General features: G+C 48.1%; 1 protein-coding gene across 3 annotated transcripts in view; it reads right to left on the bottom strand.

The window, feature by feature from the left end:
* Window positions 1-4556: 4556 nt before the first annotated feature.
* PTBP1 (polypyrimidine tract binding protein 1) overlaps window positions 4557-18886 on the bottom strand; it is a 31449-nt gene continuing 17119 nt past the window's right edge. For 2 of the 3 annotated variants that reach the window (XM_064469698.1, XM_064469700.1), the window contains 12 exons: window positions 18454-18626; window positions 17268-17414; window positions 15887-16057; window positions 15007-15117; window positions 14457-14631; window positions 13776-13865; window positions 12337-12485; window positions 9611-9644; window positions 9020-9112; window positions 8424-8640; window positions 8115-8192; window positions 4557-7710 (listed from right to left, as the gene is read on the bottom strand). In XM_064469698.1, the coding sequence (XP_064325768.1) occupies window positions 7578-7710; window positions 8115-8192; window positions 8424-8640; window positions 9020-9112; window positions 9611-9644; window positions 12337-12485; window positions 13776-13865; window positions 14457-14631; window positions 15007-15117; window positions 15887-16057; window positions 17268-17414; window positions 18454-18626 (1571 nt within the window). In that variant the 3' untranslated portion in view covers window positions 4557-7577. The remainder of the gene's footprint in view (window positions 7711-8114; window positions 8193-8423; window positions 8641-9019; window positions 9113-9610; window positions 9645-12336; window positions 12486-13775; window positions 13866-14456; window positions 14632-15006; window positions 15118-15886; window positions 16058-17267; window positions 17415-18453; window positions 18627-18886) is intronic. The other variant, XM_064469699.1, reaches the window with a different exon arrangement.

The following is an 18886-nucleotide window of genomic DNA, read 5'->3' as shown; positions in this document are numbered from 1 at the left end:
TCTTGTCCAGCGGGCAGAGCCGACGGACCGAGGCGTGGCTGCTCAGAGGGGTTGGCAGGAGCTGCGGAGCAACGTGGAGTCGAGGCTTTGCTCCACAGCCCGCGGGAGCTGCCACGGAGCGGGGCTGAGCCCCACGGTGCCGCGCCGGAGCCGTCCCAGCCTGGGGTGCAGCGGCAGGGGCAGCCTCAGGAGCAGGGCGATGTGACGATGGCACCGAACCGCTGCTGCCAATTGGATTAGCAGTGGATATCCCAAAGCCTCCGCCTTGCAAACATATGGATTATCCAGCATAACCCTGACTCGGTGCTGGAAAAGCCACCCGGGGATTACCAGGAGGATTGATGGCAGCAGCTCGAGGCGTGGGGGGCTGCGGCGGGGGCACCGGTGGGCTGTGCCTCCCCGGCTAATGGGTTGGACCCCCCCCATCCAACACCAGCCGGCAGCAGCGCGAGGGCCATGGTGCTCCAGGCTGCTGCTTCCAGCCTTGGTACGATGACCCAGAAGGTGAAACAGCCGCCAGCGACGGCCGAGGCTGGCCGGGACAGACGCCTTGCTCTGGCAGCGCTTGGTGGGGGGGAAGGGGCGATGCGGGGGCCCTACATCCCCCGCAGCCCCACACGGCCGCTCTCACGGCTCATTGCGGTGAGCGATGGCGTCGATGGCGTGTGACGCCGCTTCACGCTGCCTCTGACCCAGCGGTTTCCATAGCGACTGCCAGCCCCGCGCCGCTCCCGCAGCCCCCAGCCCCCCCCGGCAGCCCCCGCCGCCTTGCCTGGGGACCCACGGGGGCCCGGGAGGGAGCGGGAGCATCCTCATCCTCATTCTCCTCCTCCTGGCCCCTGCCCAGGGCTGCAGGCAGAAGGAAACAGGATCCCAAGGGGGCTGCCAGACCCCATCCCCTCAAGCCCATCACCCCACGGGCAGGGGGCCGGGGCGGGCAGGGGACTGGGCATGGCTGGAAGCTGCAGCAGGGGCTCTGCACGAGCACCCTGGCCCCGTGGCTTTGAGAGGGGCCACGTCTCCTACCGAGCCCTCAGAGAGCAGGCAGGGCCGGGCTGGTGCGAGACGCGCTGCCTGAGCCCAGCTCTGCTGGCACCGGCTCCGTCCGGGACCCTGCCTTGGGAGAGCGAGCGTGCCTTGAACGGTGACCCAACCTTTTCCACCCGGGACATCCTCTGCCAGGAGCCCTCCCGCACACCCCCGTGACCACTGAGGCGTAGAGCAGCAGAAGCACCCAGCTTTGTGACAAGCAGGGGCCCAATCCTGCATCCAGCCCTGATACACCTGACGGGCACCGCTTACCCCTCTCCGCCCCCCCCGTGCTTTATTTGCTCCCCCCCAGCCGGGGGTACCCGCTTTGTGAGCCCCTTCCAGCTGCAGGGAGGAGGCGAGAGGAGGGGTCGCCTCCTTAACCAGACCCCAGTTGCTAATTGCTCCTGGAGCGCTGGGCAGAAACGCAGATTCCCTCACAGCCTTGTGAAATAGCGACGCCGGATTAAAGGGAAGGCACCAGCGCCGGTCCCAGCGAGCGGCGGGATTCGCTTCCCTCAACTCTGCGCTTTAGAGCGAGAGAGATGCGTGACAGCACTTCTGCGTGAAAAGCCGCATCGTCACTTGGGGAGCGCCAGCGTGGGGGGCCCCGTCTCCTCCCGCACGCTTTGCAGAGCGCCGCTGAAGCCCTTCGCAAGACGCTGCCCACGCGAAGGACGCTTGGCAACAGGGGAAGCCTGGCTTCGGCAAATATTGTTTGAGGCCCGGCCGCACGAGCGGGGGCAGGAGCGGCCCTCGCAGCCGGGGCGCTCAGGCTCCTCAGCAGGGGCACCCTCGGAGCAGCGGCAGCGGCGCTGGCAGGGCTGGGGGGGTTCAGCCAAGTTCCCTAAATCCACTTTCCATACCTGGAGATGCTGAGGGTGCTCGGAGAGCCCAGCCTTTTTCATAGGGAAGAGCCGTTTGACCCAGAGAGCTGGCGAGCCCAGCGTACTCCTGCTGAAAACAATCCAGGTTTCCCTGCGTCGGCATTTTCCCATTAAAGACACCTTTAGAGACGCTCCCCCCGCTGCCAGACGGGGTGGCCTAATTACCCGCACAGGTACGAGCTGGCTCTGCGGTGCAGGAGCACTCAGGGGTCAGCGCGGGTGGCACGGCGGCTGCAGGAACGGCCCTCGGGGGTCTCCACCACGGGGAGGGATGGGAGCTCAGGGGTCTCCACCACGGGGAGGGATGGGAGCTTGGAGGTCTCCACCACGGGGAGGGACGGGAGCTCGGGGGTCTCCACCACGGGGAGGGACGGGAGCTCGGGGGTCTCCACCACGGGGAGGGACGGGAGCTTGGAGGTCTCCACCACGGGGAGGGACGGGAGCTCGGGGGTCTCCACCACGGGGAGGGACGGGAGCTTGGAGGTCTCCACCACGGGGAGGGACGGGAGCTCAGGGGTCTCCACCACGGGGAGGGATGGGAGCTTGGAGGTCTCCACCATGGGGAGGGACGGGAGCTCGGGGGTCTCCACCACAGGGAGGGATGGGAGCTCGGGGGTCTCCACCACGGGGAGGGACGGGAGCTCGGGGGTCTCCACCACAGGGAGGGACGGGAGCTCGGGGGTCTCCACCACGGGGAGGGATGGGAGCTCGGGGGTCTCCACCACGGGGAGGGACGGGAGCGCGGAGCCACGGGCAGGATCCGTCCCGCGCCAGGCATCTGCTGCCGTTCCCATGGTGACCCAGCCCATCACATGCATCCACCCCACAATCGATATTTGCTTTGCCTGCAGCAAGAGCCGGGAGGCCATAATTATGGCACCAGGCAGCTAATTAGCAATTCATTACTTGTCCGAGAGGGACAGGGACGGGTACAGGGATCCCGCCGCGCTGGGCGAGGACAGCGCTGCAGGCCTCGCCTTCCGCAGGGCGCCGGTGCCTGGGCTCCCTGCTGCGCTGCCTGGTTTTCCCCCCACCAGGAGAAGCGAATGCAGGCGTCGCTGTCTGTAGCTTTACATTTCCCTGAACCTGCCGGAGCACCAGGAGCGGCCGGGCCGGGCCGGCAGCGGGCTCCCGAGCGAGGCTGGGCTAGGGCAGGAGGTGCCACGGACGCCGGCGGCGCTTCGCTGCTCCTTTCGGGAAGATGAGGTTGCAACAACCTTCCCGGCATTAAGGGCCACCAGCGTTATCGAGAAAATCAAAGAGGAGCAGCGGGTGCCACCCGGAGCGGCCGAGCCCTGGGCGTGCGGGAGCGAGAACTCGCTGAACCAAACCAGGAGCAATTAACTTGCCGCTCCCGCGGGGCCGACAGCTCAGCCCTACTTTCACACAAGCATCGAGACAGGCGAGGGAAGAGGCAGCTGTTACAAATCCCATTACACTTTCAAGGAACAACAGTGATCTCTTTGAGCAGCCCGAGGCTCCCGCAGGACCCCTCGGAGGCCCGTCGGCACCCAGATGCCAACGGAACAAGCTTGTGGTTAATGCTAATGCGCTCAGCACAAAGGCACCGCGGCCGGCGGACAGAAAACGGCAGCGCCGCAGAAGCACCAGCTCAGCCCATCCATTCTTTCTCTCCCTGAAAACAGGGGCTGCCCTCCCAGGGGCGCCGGCGTTCCCAGCTCAGCCCCAGAGCAGCGCTGGGGGGAGGCCGGGCAGCGGGGTGCTGCGCCCCTCACCGCTCCTTGGGAGCTCTGCAGCGCCGAGCCTGCGGGGTGCGAGGGCACAGCGTGCTGGCTGCCACCCGCCGAGGGGCCCAGGGTGGGCTCTGGGGGAGCACCCCCACCTCCCCCCACCGAGGGACCCCACCAGCTGCCCTCCCCGGGGCGACCTCTCGTCCCTGCTCCCGCTGCCTCCCTCCAAAGCAGAGCCTGGGGCACACCGGCCGCAGCCACCTGCGCTCCGAGCTCCACCTCGGGGAACGCTCCCTTTTGGAAAGGCGTTTTAACCACGTTGAGTGTGCAGGTGAGAAACCCAACCTGTGAGGAAAAGCCCGGCTCCTCGGGGGGCTTCTCGGCCCCCAGGTGTGGCCAGCAGGGCCGGGGTATCGCGCATTAGCGCAGCCCCCAAGGACCCCAGTGCTTCGTACCGGGAGCGCAACGAGGACCGGCGCCTGCTCCGGCGGCCGCGAAAGGGCGCTGCATCCAGCTAGGCAGAGAGCCGTGACACATCTAAAGCACAAAACTACAGAGAGTAGTACGTGTTTGACTTGAAAGTGGGTTATTTCATGGATATTAGCTGGAATACATGGAAAGTTTAGGAACATGAAGTAAAAAAAAAAGTGTTGGAGTGTGACAAAGGCAGAGCATCAGTGAAGGCCCTACAACCTCATACCTCTGAACCTCACCCAGGCCCCGGAGGGCGGGAGCGCGAGCAGTGGAAGGGACGCGTGTGCCACAGCCACCCCTCCAGGCTCAGCCCTGCCTCGTCACCCCTCGCTCCGCACGGAGGTGCCGACAGGGACAAGCGCTCTGCCAGCCCAGAGGTATGTGAAGGGTCAAAGTGATATAACATGAGGCAGCTGGAATTACATGAGAAGGGAAAAATCAGAAGCAAAATAGGCACAATAAAAAGATAGGAAAATCAGAAGCAAAGAATACAGAAGAAATTTATTGAAAGCACAAGTACAGACTGGCCAATAACTGCTTTCTACAATCTGAACAGTAAATAATGGAGCTACAGAAAGGTACAAAGGTTGTTATAAAATAGTTTTAATTTCATTTCTTTGCATTACAAACATTCTTTGAAAGAGGCAATGGAATTCCGATGTTGTGTATGCTTACCCTCCCCACCCCACCTTCCACAATACTGAACCTGGAATAGCTGTTATCAAAATATACAATACATCTGTTCACCATAAAAAACTGGGTTTTGCTGCCCCCTCATGTCTTACAACAGGTATAAAAAATTATAAATATGTACACCCTTTTGTTACTCACATTCTTTACATGCAAACACAGGGATCCAAAGGAAAAACCCACGATTGCCTGGGTTCCGGGGTTACCTCAATTCATTTGCTTGCATTTTGCAAAATACATAGAGCCTGTGGGTTGACCAAATCACCGTTAAAGGCCCCCAGACAGGTTTCATTCCAATCAGCCTCTTCCCAGCGTCCTGGGTGAGGCCGACTGAACGCATTCAGAAGGTTAAACCGCAGCTGTTCCGCTCGGGCTGCGCCCGGACCCTCCCGGAAAGCGCTGCCTGCGGCGCGCTCGGGCGCGCGGCCGAGCCGCCAGCGCTCCCTGGCTGCAGGAGGGACCGGTCTTTGCCTTGGGGGGGAAGGGAGATGAGCAGATTGACAACCACCACCACGACACCCTGAACGTGCCCTCCTGGACGTGAGATCCTGGCAAGGAAACACGGAGCTTTCCGCAGAGGCAGATCACAAGGCTCCGTTAACAGGCTTACTCAGATTTAGAGGTAACTGAAACCAGCGTCTACTCGTCAGCTGGAAGTTTTCTCAGCTCAGCTGGGGCAACGCTTTCACTGAAGGTGGTGTCACACTCCTCAGCCACAAGCCAAAGACTAAGGCAGACGAGGATCCCCGATCCCACGCCAGCAACCCAAGCCGAACCCTCGCTCGGACTTCACACGCTTCTCCAGCATAATTCACATCCTCAAGAGCTCAGGGAGGAACTAAGAAAAGTTAAGACTTTTCCAAACACTCAGTGCTAGGCAAGTCAAGAGCTCCCACACTAAGCAAGGAAATCATAACTTGCAACACTAAGACAATTAAAAAACAAACTTTGGTCCACAATTTGCAGAAAAACCCTGAAAAAAAGTACAAGATTCTTGTTATTTTGCATCCGAACAGGTTGCAGGTTAGAGGGAAATGTAAGGCAACATTGGATTACACAAACAGAAGGCAGAATGGCCCGGGAAAGAGTTGTAAGCCAGAAAAAAAAAAAAAAAATCATAGTTGTATCATTGGGAAAACACGATCTGCATTCTACTTTTAATAAATTCCCTTCCTATAACTTAAGATCTGGGCTTATAGGTTAAAAAGGTAAAAACTTTAGCCTGGGTCCTTTTACTTAAATTCACAAGCTATTTGTGCTTGTTCTCTCAAACACTTTGCTTTAAAAATCTGCTTTGCTTAACGTGTTTTATCGATTTCATTACATTACTCATCCTCAGTCATGACCTCAGCCTGGTAACTAAATTCCTGTCCTACAGCTTCAATTACAAAAAAAAAAAAAAAATAAGTACAGTATACAAGGGTAATACCACAAAGGAGTAAATTTAGATTACGTTTATACCATCTTATCATTCTATAAAAAGGTACTTAAACTATTTCTTTTGCATATAAAGAGATTAGAATATTTGGTCAACTGGAAATATTGCTAGGCACAGATGACAGCAACGGCATCAAAAAGTATAATACAAGAATTAAAACAAAAAGCTCAAATGCTGAAGACATGCTATAAGAATGACGGCAGAGCTACGTTGGTCTTGTTAATCTCAAATTAGGGGCACGAAGGTGACTCACATGAACACCTCTCTAGATGTGGGATATCCGATAATTCTTCAAATCCTAGCCAAGTATTTAGATATATATATACACACACATAATTTTGACAAACTCTTAATGATTCGTCTTCACAAGCGTCCATCAGTGGTTAATTTTGTATCTTGATCAATGCTCTCGAAGGGCAGAGCCTGTTGACTTGCTATTGACAATGGAATGTAATTTGGTCTTGGGAACGCTTCCCCACCCAGACCTTTCCACTCAGTCTGAATGTTACGGACAAAGGATCTTAAACAACTCCCACTTGAAGGTTTGCGGATGGCGATCAACCGCCAGCCGATCGGAAAGTGGCATGAAGACACATGATACTATGCAGATTGAGACGTTTCACGGACAGTGGGGTACAACTGCCTGAAGAGTCAAAGCCCAATATTTTCTTTATCCACTTTGCCAGCTTCACTTGTCCTTCACTACCACAAGCTGATCCAGTAAGCCGGAGCTCACTCGTTCCCCTCAACTCTCCCAATCCACTCCCTACAGCTCAGATGTTTTCCCCAAAGAAGTAAAAGATTTAAGGCACAGGACAGCAGATGCACAGTTAAGGTAGGATCAATGCAACTTATTTTTGTGCTGGGCGAGTTGGGAGCTCCTGTACACCACGCATTTTGCAAAATCCTGACTCACAAGGCGCTAAAGTGAATTTACACAGTGGTTTTAGGTCTTTCAAGGCATGGATGGGTAAAGAAAATAAAAAAGGCATCAATGTGAAACCTGATAAGCTTGTTAGGATCTGCTTTTTGAGGGAGAAGGAGCAGGAGGGGAGGGGAATTTCCCAGAGCAGGTTCCAAAGTGTAAACTTTAACTTGTGATTTTTATTTGAACAGTCAAGATTGTTACCCATCACCGCAAGGTTAGCAATATGAATTAGATTTTTTTTTTTAAAAACCGGTAAACTGATTTCTCTTTAAAAAAATAAAATCTCTGGTCTTTTAAGGTCACTTCAGCTGCATTTTTAAAGTGGCTTTTTTTCTGGAATGATGGAAGTTGAAACCCTAGCGTTCAGCCTTTTAAGGTCAAGGCTGAACCCAAGAGGTTTTAAGTCAAGTCCATTTTTGTCTCTCACACCTTCCAAAGCTTTAAATGGTGGACTTCGAGAAGGACACACGCAGGTGATGATTCTCACCCAGGTCATGATTATGGAGGTCAATGAGTGATTGAATGGCTTCTTCCACAGAGCCCATCTGGATCAGAGCCATTTTACGGTCCTTCCTGACAAGACAGAAGTTTAAGTCACGTTCAGTGCGTCCACATATAGAGTTTGTCTAACTGGATGCAAGTTTTCTTAGCGCTCAGCAAGGCCAGCAGAAAATGAACTACCTGGGTAACTGCAATATGCTCTATTTTTATATGGAAGGGTACGTCTATATGACAAACATGCATACCCAAACTTCTCGCTCAGCTACCGTAGTTTTCTTCACCAGCTCACACTCACCATGCACTCAGCCCAGGGTTACTCTGGAATTCTTTATTCCAGAGAGTCAAATATTATATTAGTGAGGATTCCGATCACCCTTCACTTAGCCTCAGTTGGAATTCAATCAGAACTACGTGCTTCTACCCTTCTCATACTGAAAAGCCCGCTGTACAGACAGGACGCAAAAGAAAACACTTACTGGAAGAATTTGAATCCTTTGACCATCCCACCATTGCTTGAAAACAACATCTTAAGGTCTTCTTCAGTTATTGAAGGTCTGAAACAAACAGTTTTTCCAATCAAATGTACATTGAAAGACTAAACTGATCTCTAAACCCCAATTCTCATCAGGGCCTCCACCAGCAGCTTCCTGGCCATGAGGAACACCAGGAAGATGGACAAGCTCTCCCCCTGCTAGCAGCAAAGGGCTGACCATATTTAATCCCTCGCTAAATTTGCGGGCATTTTTATACTCAGCCATATAGGAACGCTCCGTGCAGATACTTACGGAATATTGGACAGATGAAGAGTGGCAGAAGGGGGAAAGATGTTTTGGAAATTTTTGGAGCCTGGTTTCTTGAAGCGATGCAGAGGAGAGTTCCCATAGTCCTTCGTCAGACCTTGGTCCTCCTGTCCGTCGCGGGGAAGCTGCACTGTCTGATGCTTGGACAGTGTTATGCGGATTGGTTTCCCGTGAAGCTTCTGACCATTTAAATGGCTCATGGCTGCAACAGTTAAAGACAGCGCTGACTACAGGGGTATTTTGGTTTTGTTCATTTAAGTCAAAGCTAGAATGTCAGTCTAGTTCTTCCCTATGCAGCTACTGGATCCTCCAGGAGCTGCGCGACAGGCATCATCATTACTCTGCCTTTTTATATTGTTTGTTCTATTTTCCCTCTAGATCATCTTGCACAAACGATCCCTACTTTTCCAGAGCTGCCCCAAATCCATACTGCTATGCAGGCAAGCAATTAAGTGCATGGACACATTCAGATTTGGGGTCTTTTTTTTTTTTTTTTTTAAGAGAAGAAAGTACTGATATCAAAGCTTTAATTACCCATTATGTCTCAACGCTAACAGTCTGATACTTTTAAGCTTGCTTACCAAGCTGGGCCTGGTTTCCATCAGCCATCTGAACTAGGGCATTCTCTTTCTTATTAAATAAGATCTTCACCCTCTGCACATCACCATAGACCCCTTCAAAAAGTAGAGGAAACGACAAGAGTCTTAGGTAGGGGTAAAAATAAAGTCTCATTCAACTTAACATTAGCTAATCAATCCAACAGCAAAAAACATTCATTTGCAACCAGAACTGATCTCATTCCAACCATGGTTACTTATTCTGCTCTAATTAAGGAAAATTCTTATGTAGCAGAATAATAATGGAACAATACATTAAAGAAAAGATACTGGGTTTCAGCAAAAAGCAAAAATCTTACTGCCAGAAGACTGGACAATTTAGCATGCTATCACAATTTAAAACTCTTATAAAAGACATGCAAAGCAATAAACCATGCATAACTGAACATAAAATAAAGGCAAACTAAATTAAATAGCAAACTAAGTAAACAACGTAAAAATGAAATTATGCATTCAAAAAATGGCAAACTGCAAACTGTACATTTTTGAAGTATCAAAAAAGTAATCTCAAATAAATGAAAAACAAGGTAATAAAAAGTGTGAATAATAACATACCGAAAAGAATAAAGAGGCATTGGGGTGTAACTCTCTTTAGAGAACAGCAGAGCAAGGCAGCGGAGGGACAGGGAAGAGGTAAGGAATCGAAGGGGAGAGCGAGGTTGCACAAATCGTCCACAACGAGGAAGGGCAGAGTCCCCGCAGGAAATGGCGAAATTGGTTGATGGATGATGAAGTTTTCAAGATGGTTAATATTGAAGGGCAGGTTGGTTTCCGAAGAGCAGGGTTTGGTTTTTTTTTTTTTTGGAAGGGGAATGTTTTTATTTTTTGTTTCAAGCAACAACAGGAAGCAGAAGTACCGTGCAGTCAGTTGGCAAAGAAATTCCGGATCAGGGGAAGAAAAAAAATTCAGGGATGGGGAGAAAAGAAAAAAGTAGCAAAAAACATAGGTCAGTAAATACATAAGGAAATATGTAGTGTTCCATCAGTCAGATTTATAGAATTCTACATACAATAACTTGTTTACAGAAACAGTTAATAGGTTTTACCTAGTGGAACACAATGATAAAGAAAAGGCATTTTTACTTAAGATATACAAAGAAGTAAGAGACAGTATCACAACAGAGTGACTTCTGTAGGCTTGAATATTGAATTCAATTGCAAGGGTAGTCCCTAAAATTTGACTCTTTTTTTTCTGGTTACAAGACTTTCTAAGAAATTACTTCATCGATCAAGTCAAAAACACAGCCGTATTTGCTGCTTTAGGGCCAGTGACAACAGGAAGCAACCCTTAGTGCATTAGCTGTAACAAAACAAGCAAAGCCCAGTTCAGATACCAATCACTGCCTTTAAAGCAGAAGATTATCCGGATGAGCAGCTGTACTACTACAAAAAACCTCAACGGTCTGCTTGAAGTGCTTGCCATAAAGGAACCGAGTACCTCCTTTACAACAGAAGCCTGTTCCCTTCCATCTCCGTGGCTTGACCTCACCACGCAGACACCCAGAACTGCCGTTACGCAGCCAGAAAGGCAGGAAAAGCATCTCCGCTCCCAGTGGCAACGCTGGCTTTGCACGCAGACAAGAGTCTGCATTCAAAGTAAAAGTCAATGCAAGCTGAGACACAGACTTCTTCCGCTCATCAGGGAAAGGAAACGTGGAATAATTTCAGTTTCCATTATTCCGATTCAGGAGAAAACCTTACACGTTATCGCAGAGTAGTCACTCCAGAGAAATACTGTCTCTTAACTAACTAGTTGTGGCACAGGTAAGTTTCTACAACACTGATTATACAGGCAATGGAAAAAGTTTCAGGTCTGTTAGTTCACAGCTTCAGTACAAGTATCAAAGTCTCTCTAGCCCAAAGATAAGCTGGATGGATAGTGAAGAGCTCATCAAACACCACAAGGCATGAAATAACTGCTTGCTCCTACTTAACAAGGACTGCGCACGCCGTTCAGACGTGGCTCAGAGCTGCGAGCACGTGCAAATTAAAGACAGCCCAGCCCTCTGTCCTGTCTCTGCCGTCCAGACAACGCAAAAATCATCCCAGGAAACGCACACTTGAGGGTATCACACTGGTCGAGAATAATGATGCCAGCTCTTAGTGTTTAAGAGTTTTGTTTGAACAGCAAGTCATCGGGACCAAGGCAGAGGTGACAGTTCCTGGAATGGCAGAGGAGTTCCTAGGTAGACAGAGCAACTCATCCAAACCAAAGCTGTGTCACAGTCCCTGCCATTATTTCATGCCCTGGAGAAAACAGTAATGACAGATAAAAAGAGTAGTCTGAAATACTGATTCAATTGGTTCATCTCGTCAAGAGTTAAATATTTTGATCGTTCATCACATCCAGGCTTCCCCTTTGATGCAGAAGAGGTTTTGTGGTTACTCTGACATCACTGGTAAGTTTTATAGCTTTGCAAAGTAGTATTAACTTGTGTGCACAGTCCCACCAGTTCAAGTGTTTTTCAGCAGAGACTCGTCATACTCTACTGCACACACTGGCAGATTCTACACTTTCAATCCAACAGAGAGCCAAAAGCTGACTATTTTTATCCAAGATACCCGTATCAAATTCTCTCATGATGCTGTCTTTCGTTAAGGATTTTTGTTCAATATTACTTCCTTTATTTTTAAAGAAACCCAAATAGCTCAACTCACTAAGTTAAGTGGAATTGAAAATGTAAACTGTGAGCTGTTAAGGGGTTTAGCTAAGGAAAACTTCCAGGAATCTTGGAAAGGGAAAATGTGCAAGCACATGGCAGAGGAAATAACTGCACAGGTACAAAGTCAAGCTGGCAGGGGTCCAGACACTACACAGAAAGAGCAAAGGTCAGAACGAACTCTCTCTGTAGTTCTGAATTAATGTATTAAAAACTAGAACATGCTAAGGAAAAGAAAGAATGGACATGGCTATTCTGTGACCCAAATGACACTATTCCATGGGAATGGCAGGGAGACTCCAAATAAAGAGGGAGCAAGGGACAGGCATTGTAGTCTTTGTGGGACAAGAGCAGGCAGGCAGCATCCTTGGCTTTGAACCAAAGAAGAGCAAGATTTTCATTTTAAGATGGACTTTCTCATTTCCCTTCAGCAACTAGAGTACTGATCTGCTTTGATTTTTAGAGCTGGCAGAGCATGTCATCTGCTTTCCTAGTTTTGCCGTTTCCTTTAGGATACAGTAGGATTTCACTTTCAATGAGTTTCAGCACAATCTGTGTTCAGAAAGTGAAAGCAGAGATAACAGGAAGGAGAAAAAAAAGTAAAGTTAGGACTCCACTAACCTCAGGGTTCAGATTGCTAACCAGCAGAACGGAGTTCCCTGCCCCAGCGAGGCCGGGAATGGCAATCCGTCCTGCTGCAGCCGCTGCAGCTGCTGCTGATGGGATAGCCAAAGGAGCTAGTGCTCCATGAACATTTGGAACTGACAGGCCTGGAAATTAAAGAATATTAACCAGTAAAGAAATTAACAGCACGTACTCTAGTGTATTTGCTGCACCAGAAGGGAGAACAGCACGCCTTTTGTAACATGCAAGTAACCATTCAAAACACAGTGACCACACATTCTAAGAGCAACAGGAGCCTCCAATTCTGGTGCTGCAGGAAATGTTTTATTTCCAATAGTATTTGCTCTTGCAGTGCCTGGTGCTTAACAGGTGCCTCTCAGCACTATCTTGTGGACTACAATATTCTGCATGTTTCGCAAGAAGCAGAGTCAGCACAAAGCCTCAGCTCTGTTGGTGCAGGAAAGGTTTCACAAACAAGTGCATTTGTAAGGGTCTTTCCAACCAGGGCATGCCAAAAACGCTTTGTTCTTTAACCATGCATGTAATAATCAGATTCCATATGCTACCACCAGCTAATCTCTTCTTGAACGGAAAAACATTTAAAGTTTTATTTAAAGCCATTTCTAGGTTGCTCACAGTAACCTCTGGCACTTCACTGTGTTGGCCCTCCAAAGGGAAGAGCTTTGAGTTCAAGAAACAGTTGCCTGTATTTGATTAAATGAAATGGCTTCTCAAAGTGGCATTGTCCATCTCCCCAGCAGGGCGGGACACTAACAAAACATTAATGGTTGAACGGTTTGATCTCTGCCGTTTGTCATAAGCAAGGAAATTCCATCAAGTTAAAGAAAGTCACAGTTCGGTATGCTATGAAAAACAAAAATTTAGTCTAACACTCCAACAAGTGTATTGGGCACCTAAAACCTAAGCCTTTAATCTCAGACCCTTGGCTACTTCTGTAAGTAGCAATAATTTGTTACCTGCAACATGAGCTGTAAACTTCACAGTGCAACTGTAACAGTGTGTAATTAGGTTCATGTTTAATGCTAGCTCTACTCAAAATATTTAGGAAAAACAAAGATTCCTTGCTTTTGACATTTGCAGCTGTCAAAGTCAGTTCCCAACCTCTGCAACCACATGAGGGAATTCAAAATACAAAAAATTTCATTTCCTCCCCCAGTTATTTTAAGCACTGCCTTTACTGTCTCCCCTGCTACTCCTAGTTTCCCCTTGTCACTGCGATATCGCCCAGCCAGAGGTGCCACAGCAGCACGCTCACATTCCTAGTTGAGATTATGTACCAAAGCACCATTCCCTTCTGTACCTAAATGCCAGAATTGAGAATTTACATGAATAACCCCAATAAAAATAATCACTACTTAGCTTTAAAACATCAAGACGCTTCAGCAACGGAAAACCTATATAAAATTTCAACTTACGAAATACAGTACCTGCAGCCTGGGGAATTGCAAAGGTAGGAGGAAAGCCAGCTCCCGCATACGGAGAAGCGGAAATTATTCCTGGGGCACCTGGGAAAGATACACACATTATGCAAAGACACCGAAAAGCAGGAAAACTCTAGACTTAACTGGAATGTCTTGATCTGTCCTTCAACACAAGCATTTAGCTGAAAGCTAAACCCTAAAACAGGAATTCAAAAGTACCTCTAACGCAACATTGAGCTTCAAGGAATTACAAAAGCTATTCCGAAACAGCTGTTACAATAGAGCTGTTGACCAGAACACAAGCTAGTAGTAGCCCCTGTGACTGTTTAACCACAACATATTTTTCAAAGCACAGGTTGCAACACCCCAGATTATCACCGAGTCCATGCTGTGGGCAAAACGGCAGATGGCACTAGAAGCACAGGCGGCTGGAAAGCCTTCAAGAGTCCTCGCCCAAATGGAGAGGAGCTTTCAAAGCACAGCACACCCCCACATCCGTATGTTCCTACTAGTATCCTGCACTAGTCCCATTCAGCAGGTCCCAGGCTTTCCTCGTTAGCCACACTGTATTCCAGATTTTTGTATGACCAATTATGCCATGATTACGACCCCTCCCCTTCCCCAACAGACACACATCAGTTACATGTGTCCTGCTCCCACTTCAAGAGTTCTCACCAAAAGCAGCTGCCATGGTCTGATCAAGAGAGGGCTGGTTATCCCCAGAAGGTAGGTCTGGTCGCGTATAATCTCTGCTCTTATCGTTATTGTATTTTACATTGAGACTCGTGAGCTTTGAGAAATCTATGCGCAGCGTACAACAGGCATTGTAGATATTCTGTCCATCTAAAGACTGCAAGGAAACAAACCATTCTTCACCCGAGGTGCATTTGTACTAAGATCACAGCAACAAATCTCTGAAGAGAGAAGGCATTACAGCATCCCAGGTACCAGCGCGTAGCTTCAGACGGAGCTGGCATCTTGCTTCGTGTGGAGAAAGCCCTGCTTTGTTTTCCCCCTTCAGTTTTCACCCCAGTTAGCCGTACTGCTCCTGGTGGGGAAACTCCCTCCCACCCGCACGCGATCTGCCGTTCGGGCAATGCTCGCATAAACCCGATACGGCCAAACACTCCAAAGTGCTAGTTTTTAACATTGATCCTAGATTTACAAAAGCAAGCCTAAAAGTTAAAATAATTCAGGTGTTTAGCGCTGCAAGCATACTACTCACCAGTTTAGCGTGCTGAGCGCTCACCGGGTCAGCATATTGTAGCAGGGCCTGAAATTGGTTGTTCTTCGTGAATGTAATTATTTTCAGGACTGTACCAAATTTGGAAAAAATCTGCAAGATAACGTTTGCATATCTTATGTCATTTCCAGTAAGTTAATTTCCTATTGATCTCTATTAGAAGCAGAAAAGTTATCCTTCCACCTTGTTAGATTTCCAACTTAAAAATTTAAGGTTTTGAACTACACTATGGGTGGTGTTTAACTTGTACAGTGGCATCAGACTAGAAAAACATCAGGGTGACTGAATTGCCCCCTTAAAATTTGATACAAATTCTTACACAGGAAGATTCACATACACCTTCACAAACTGGAACTTTTCCAGGAATTTCAGGGATTCTTAAACACAGTCGAGCTTTCATTTTAAACATGAAGATTAAGTTAAGCAACCACAGCAGACAGCAGGAACTTTTCCAACAGGCTACTCCTAACTAACTCCTGGACAGTGTATCTGCTAACCCCTACCCCCAGGCAAAGAGGTGTAGCAGCTACTTCTGCTAAACCCTGAACAGGAGGTGGAGAGCTGTCTTGAAAACACAAATATTTATCCCTTGCACTGTACCAGACTAATCCAATTAAAATGGACCAGCAATCAAATCTCTGGAAATGAAAGTCTGGCCAGATGGGGACTGAAACTAGAAGAATCTTATGTAGGTGTCGGGGTCTCCAGAAAGCAGACATTTGACAGCTACGTTCGGAGCTTGAATTATACAGATAAAAACCACATGCTGTTAGAACACAGACATTGCAGTACAACAATTCACTATCTGTTGCTACCCATTCCTCCAGGACAATCTCCAAGAAGTTGCGGCGACATGTTTTACCTGATGCAGAACATCTAGAGTGACAGGATAGAAGAGATTCTCAACAATGATCCTCAGGACAGGGCTCTGGCCAGCCATCGCCATTCCTGCATCTACTGCTGCAGCAGAGGCTGACAGCGCTAGGTTTCCAGACTGAACAGAGTTCACTGCTTGCAGAGCTGCTTGGGCACGCTGCAGAACCAAACATTCTGTTAGACCGACAGCTCTGCTTGCAAAAATACACATTCAGCTTTTCCTGAGCTTCCTATCTGCAAACTACTATCAGAACTCGACGGTTAGCAGAACATCAGAAAGCAATTTACTGTTCTAAGGCTGGGAATGCAATGACTTTAGCACATTTTAAACATGGACAATACAGACCACCCCAATCAGTAAGAGCAATGCAAAAATACAAACTAAATAAAATATTAAGTACTTATGCTACTGCTAAAACCTTGCTCAGCATCTACTGATGCAGCAAAATTATTCCATTGTTTAGAAAAACTGAAAAACTGGGCTCTTCTGGGGTAAAACACCATCTCCAGGATACTACCAAAGCTGACAAGACTGAAAGATTAATGCACATCTGCTACAGGGATCCAGAAGTGAAAACCGACTGGCAGTTTTCCTGTGGAGCCCCCCTCACACATACAACATTACGATGTGCTCGCTGTTTGCGTCAGATTCCGGCTTTGTTAGACGCACTGGATAGTAGCATTTCATCTGCACAGCATTAGATGCTCTGATCCTGATGAAAGTCAGCCTGAAAAGTGAGAGGAGGCAAGCTGGATGTACTCAGCAGCCATCCCTGATAAGGGGGCACAAGTAACTTGAACTTCTTTCCAGCGATCCTGTCCTGAAAGATGGCCAAGAGCAGTTGAGCTGAAAAAGGGAACTTTTTACCCTATGCAGAGTGAATCTTGCACAGCAACTTGAGACAGCCCAAAGCCTTAAGAACTGCTGTGTTCAAGTGCTGCCCCCTCAAAGCTAGCACTTACCAGCCACGTTGCACTCTACTGCAGAAACAAGCCTTACCCCATCAGAGCTTCACTTTTTGTTAAGTCTTTCAAATATTAGACACAAACATCCTAAAGCACTAGACATTACTCAAGTCTTTAGGTAAGTATTCAGTTACTGTATTCTCACATTCACTAATAATTTTCTTCCCCGACATTAAGGAAATTTTAGCAGCTTATTTAACAGTCTGCCAAGACTTTGGGTAAAAGCTATTGCAGGAGTCCTTACTCCGTAAGCTGGAAGCCAGCACGCTCAGTTTAGCACTTTGATAGTTAAACCAGATCTCAAAACCCTCCCAGGCCCACATCAGCAGCAAAATCAAAACGGTAGCGGAGAACGGCCCGTCCCTCCCACCAGTACAGCAATGTAAACAACAACAACTAACTGCTTGGTTCGGAGAGTTGTCTGTCTTAAGCTCCTTGTGGTTGGAGAACTGAATATAGATGGGCTGGCTCCGGAGGACTGGAGTGACTGTGGTGTAGTAGTTCACCATGGTGTTGGCTGCCTCCTCCGTATTCATTTCTATGAAAGCCTGCGCGAAAGTCAAATCCAACACCGACGTACTATCAGAGCAGCTCGCGCTGGGAGACACCATTAACGCTCGACCACAGCAGTACGCGACTGAACCTCAGGAGGAACCTCCAGCTGAATTGTGACTGTATTTGGTTTTCACGACTGCATTTACATGCACGTTTTGTAGACAGAATTGTTTAAGAACTGACTGCACATAGAACGAGTGAGGATCTTCACTGTCCAGACTGACTTAATGTAACGTGTCAGTCTCATCCCAAGATCTCCACGCTACGGGTATTTAGGAAAGTGGCAGTGACAGAAGCGTCTGCAAGAACGCAAGAATACAGCAATAATCCAGACTCTGAACACTTGTCACATTAAGCAGCTTTCCATACCTCTCCAGAGGGCAGTAAGCCCACTCTGTTCCGTACCTTTATGGTCTTCTCTACTTCAAAACAGGAACGTAAGGGATTGCAGCAAGGCATTACATTACGTCCTTACGCATAATCACACCACGCAATACAGCGGAGGCACTTTTTCATAATTAACATTAAAGACACAGTATTTTAAGCAATGATTAAAGTTGGCTTGCTTTTTTACTCCTTAATTTGTAGGACAATTTTAGTTACCAAATTAGTGCACACCTTCTGCATTACCCAAGAGTGTTTTAGCTTTGCCCAGCTAATTTCTTGTATCTGTAAAGGTGGCCTTAATATGCAAAGTTACACTGGTGGTTACTCAACTGTAAAGTCGGGCTGAGTGAAAAAGGCCGACTCATGTCACTGCTGTCCAAACAATTGACTTGGTCTGTAATTTAAAAACCAGGCATAATGCTAATTATAAGTGACAACCTATAATTATGGACTTAGCTCCCTGTACAGTCTGAAAATAGTATTTTCTACAGCTCATGGATAATCACAGAAAAGTAAAATAATAGTACGCAGAAGTTATTGACTCCTAATGCATGACAGTTGTTTAGACAACCCTGATCTGGTTTACTGATGACCATCTCATCAAGCCTTTGAAATAATCCCTGCTTTCAATTATACAGACAATACCTGGTTTTTTCCTTTCAACATTAGAAGATTGGTGACCTTGCCAAAAGGTAAGCCCAAAGAAATGACCTCTGCCTCCGTGACATCACTGGGGAGTTTACGGACATGGATTACTCGGGACGGGACCCCAGCGCTTCTACTATCACCTTTGAATTTCTTGCTGTCGTTTCCATTAGCTGTAAAAAGCAAGAGTTACTGCTTATTAGAGTGGGTTTGAAAAAATACGCACACACTACTTTTGACATACAGTTTGTGCTCCCCATCCTGTTATTACTCTCTATTACAGTGAAATTCCATAGTCTAATTTAACTAGCATCTGAAGACACATGGTTTTACTCTTTTTCCCTCCAAGTTACACGACGTGAGTGACGTAGCTGAATGCCACTGCAATGGAATCAACTCTCCAGTGGCCATTTTGCAGCTTGTTTACAGTACC

The sequence above is a fragment of the Phalacrocorax carbo genome, chromosome 19 (genome assembly GCF_963921805.1).
Source record: "Phalacrocorax carbo chromosome 19, bPhaCar2.1, whole genome shotgun sequence".
NCBI lineage: Eukaryota > Metazoa > Chordata > Aves > Suliformes > Phalacrocoracidae > Phalacrocorax > Phalacrocorax carbo.
This window is presented reverse-complemented; position numbering and strand designations above follow the sequence as displayed.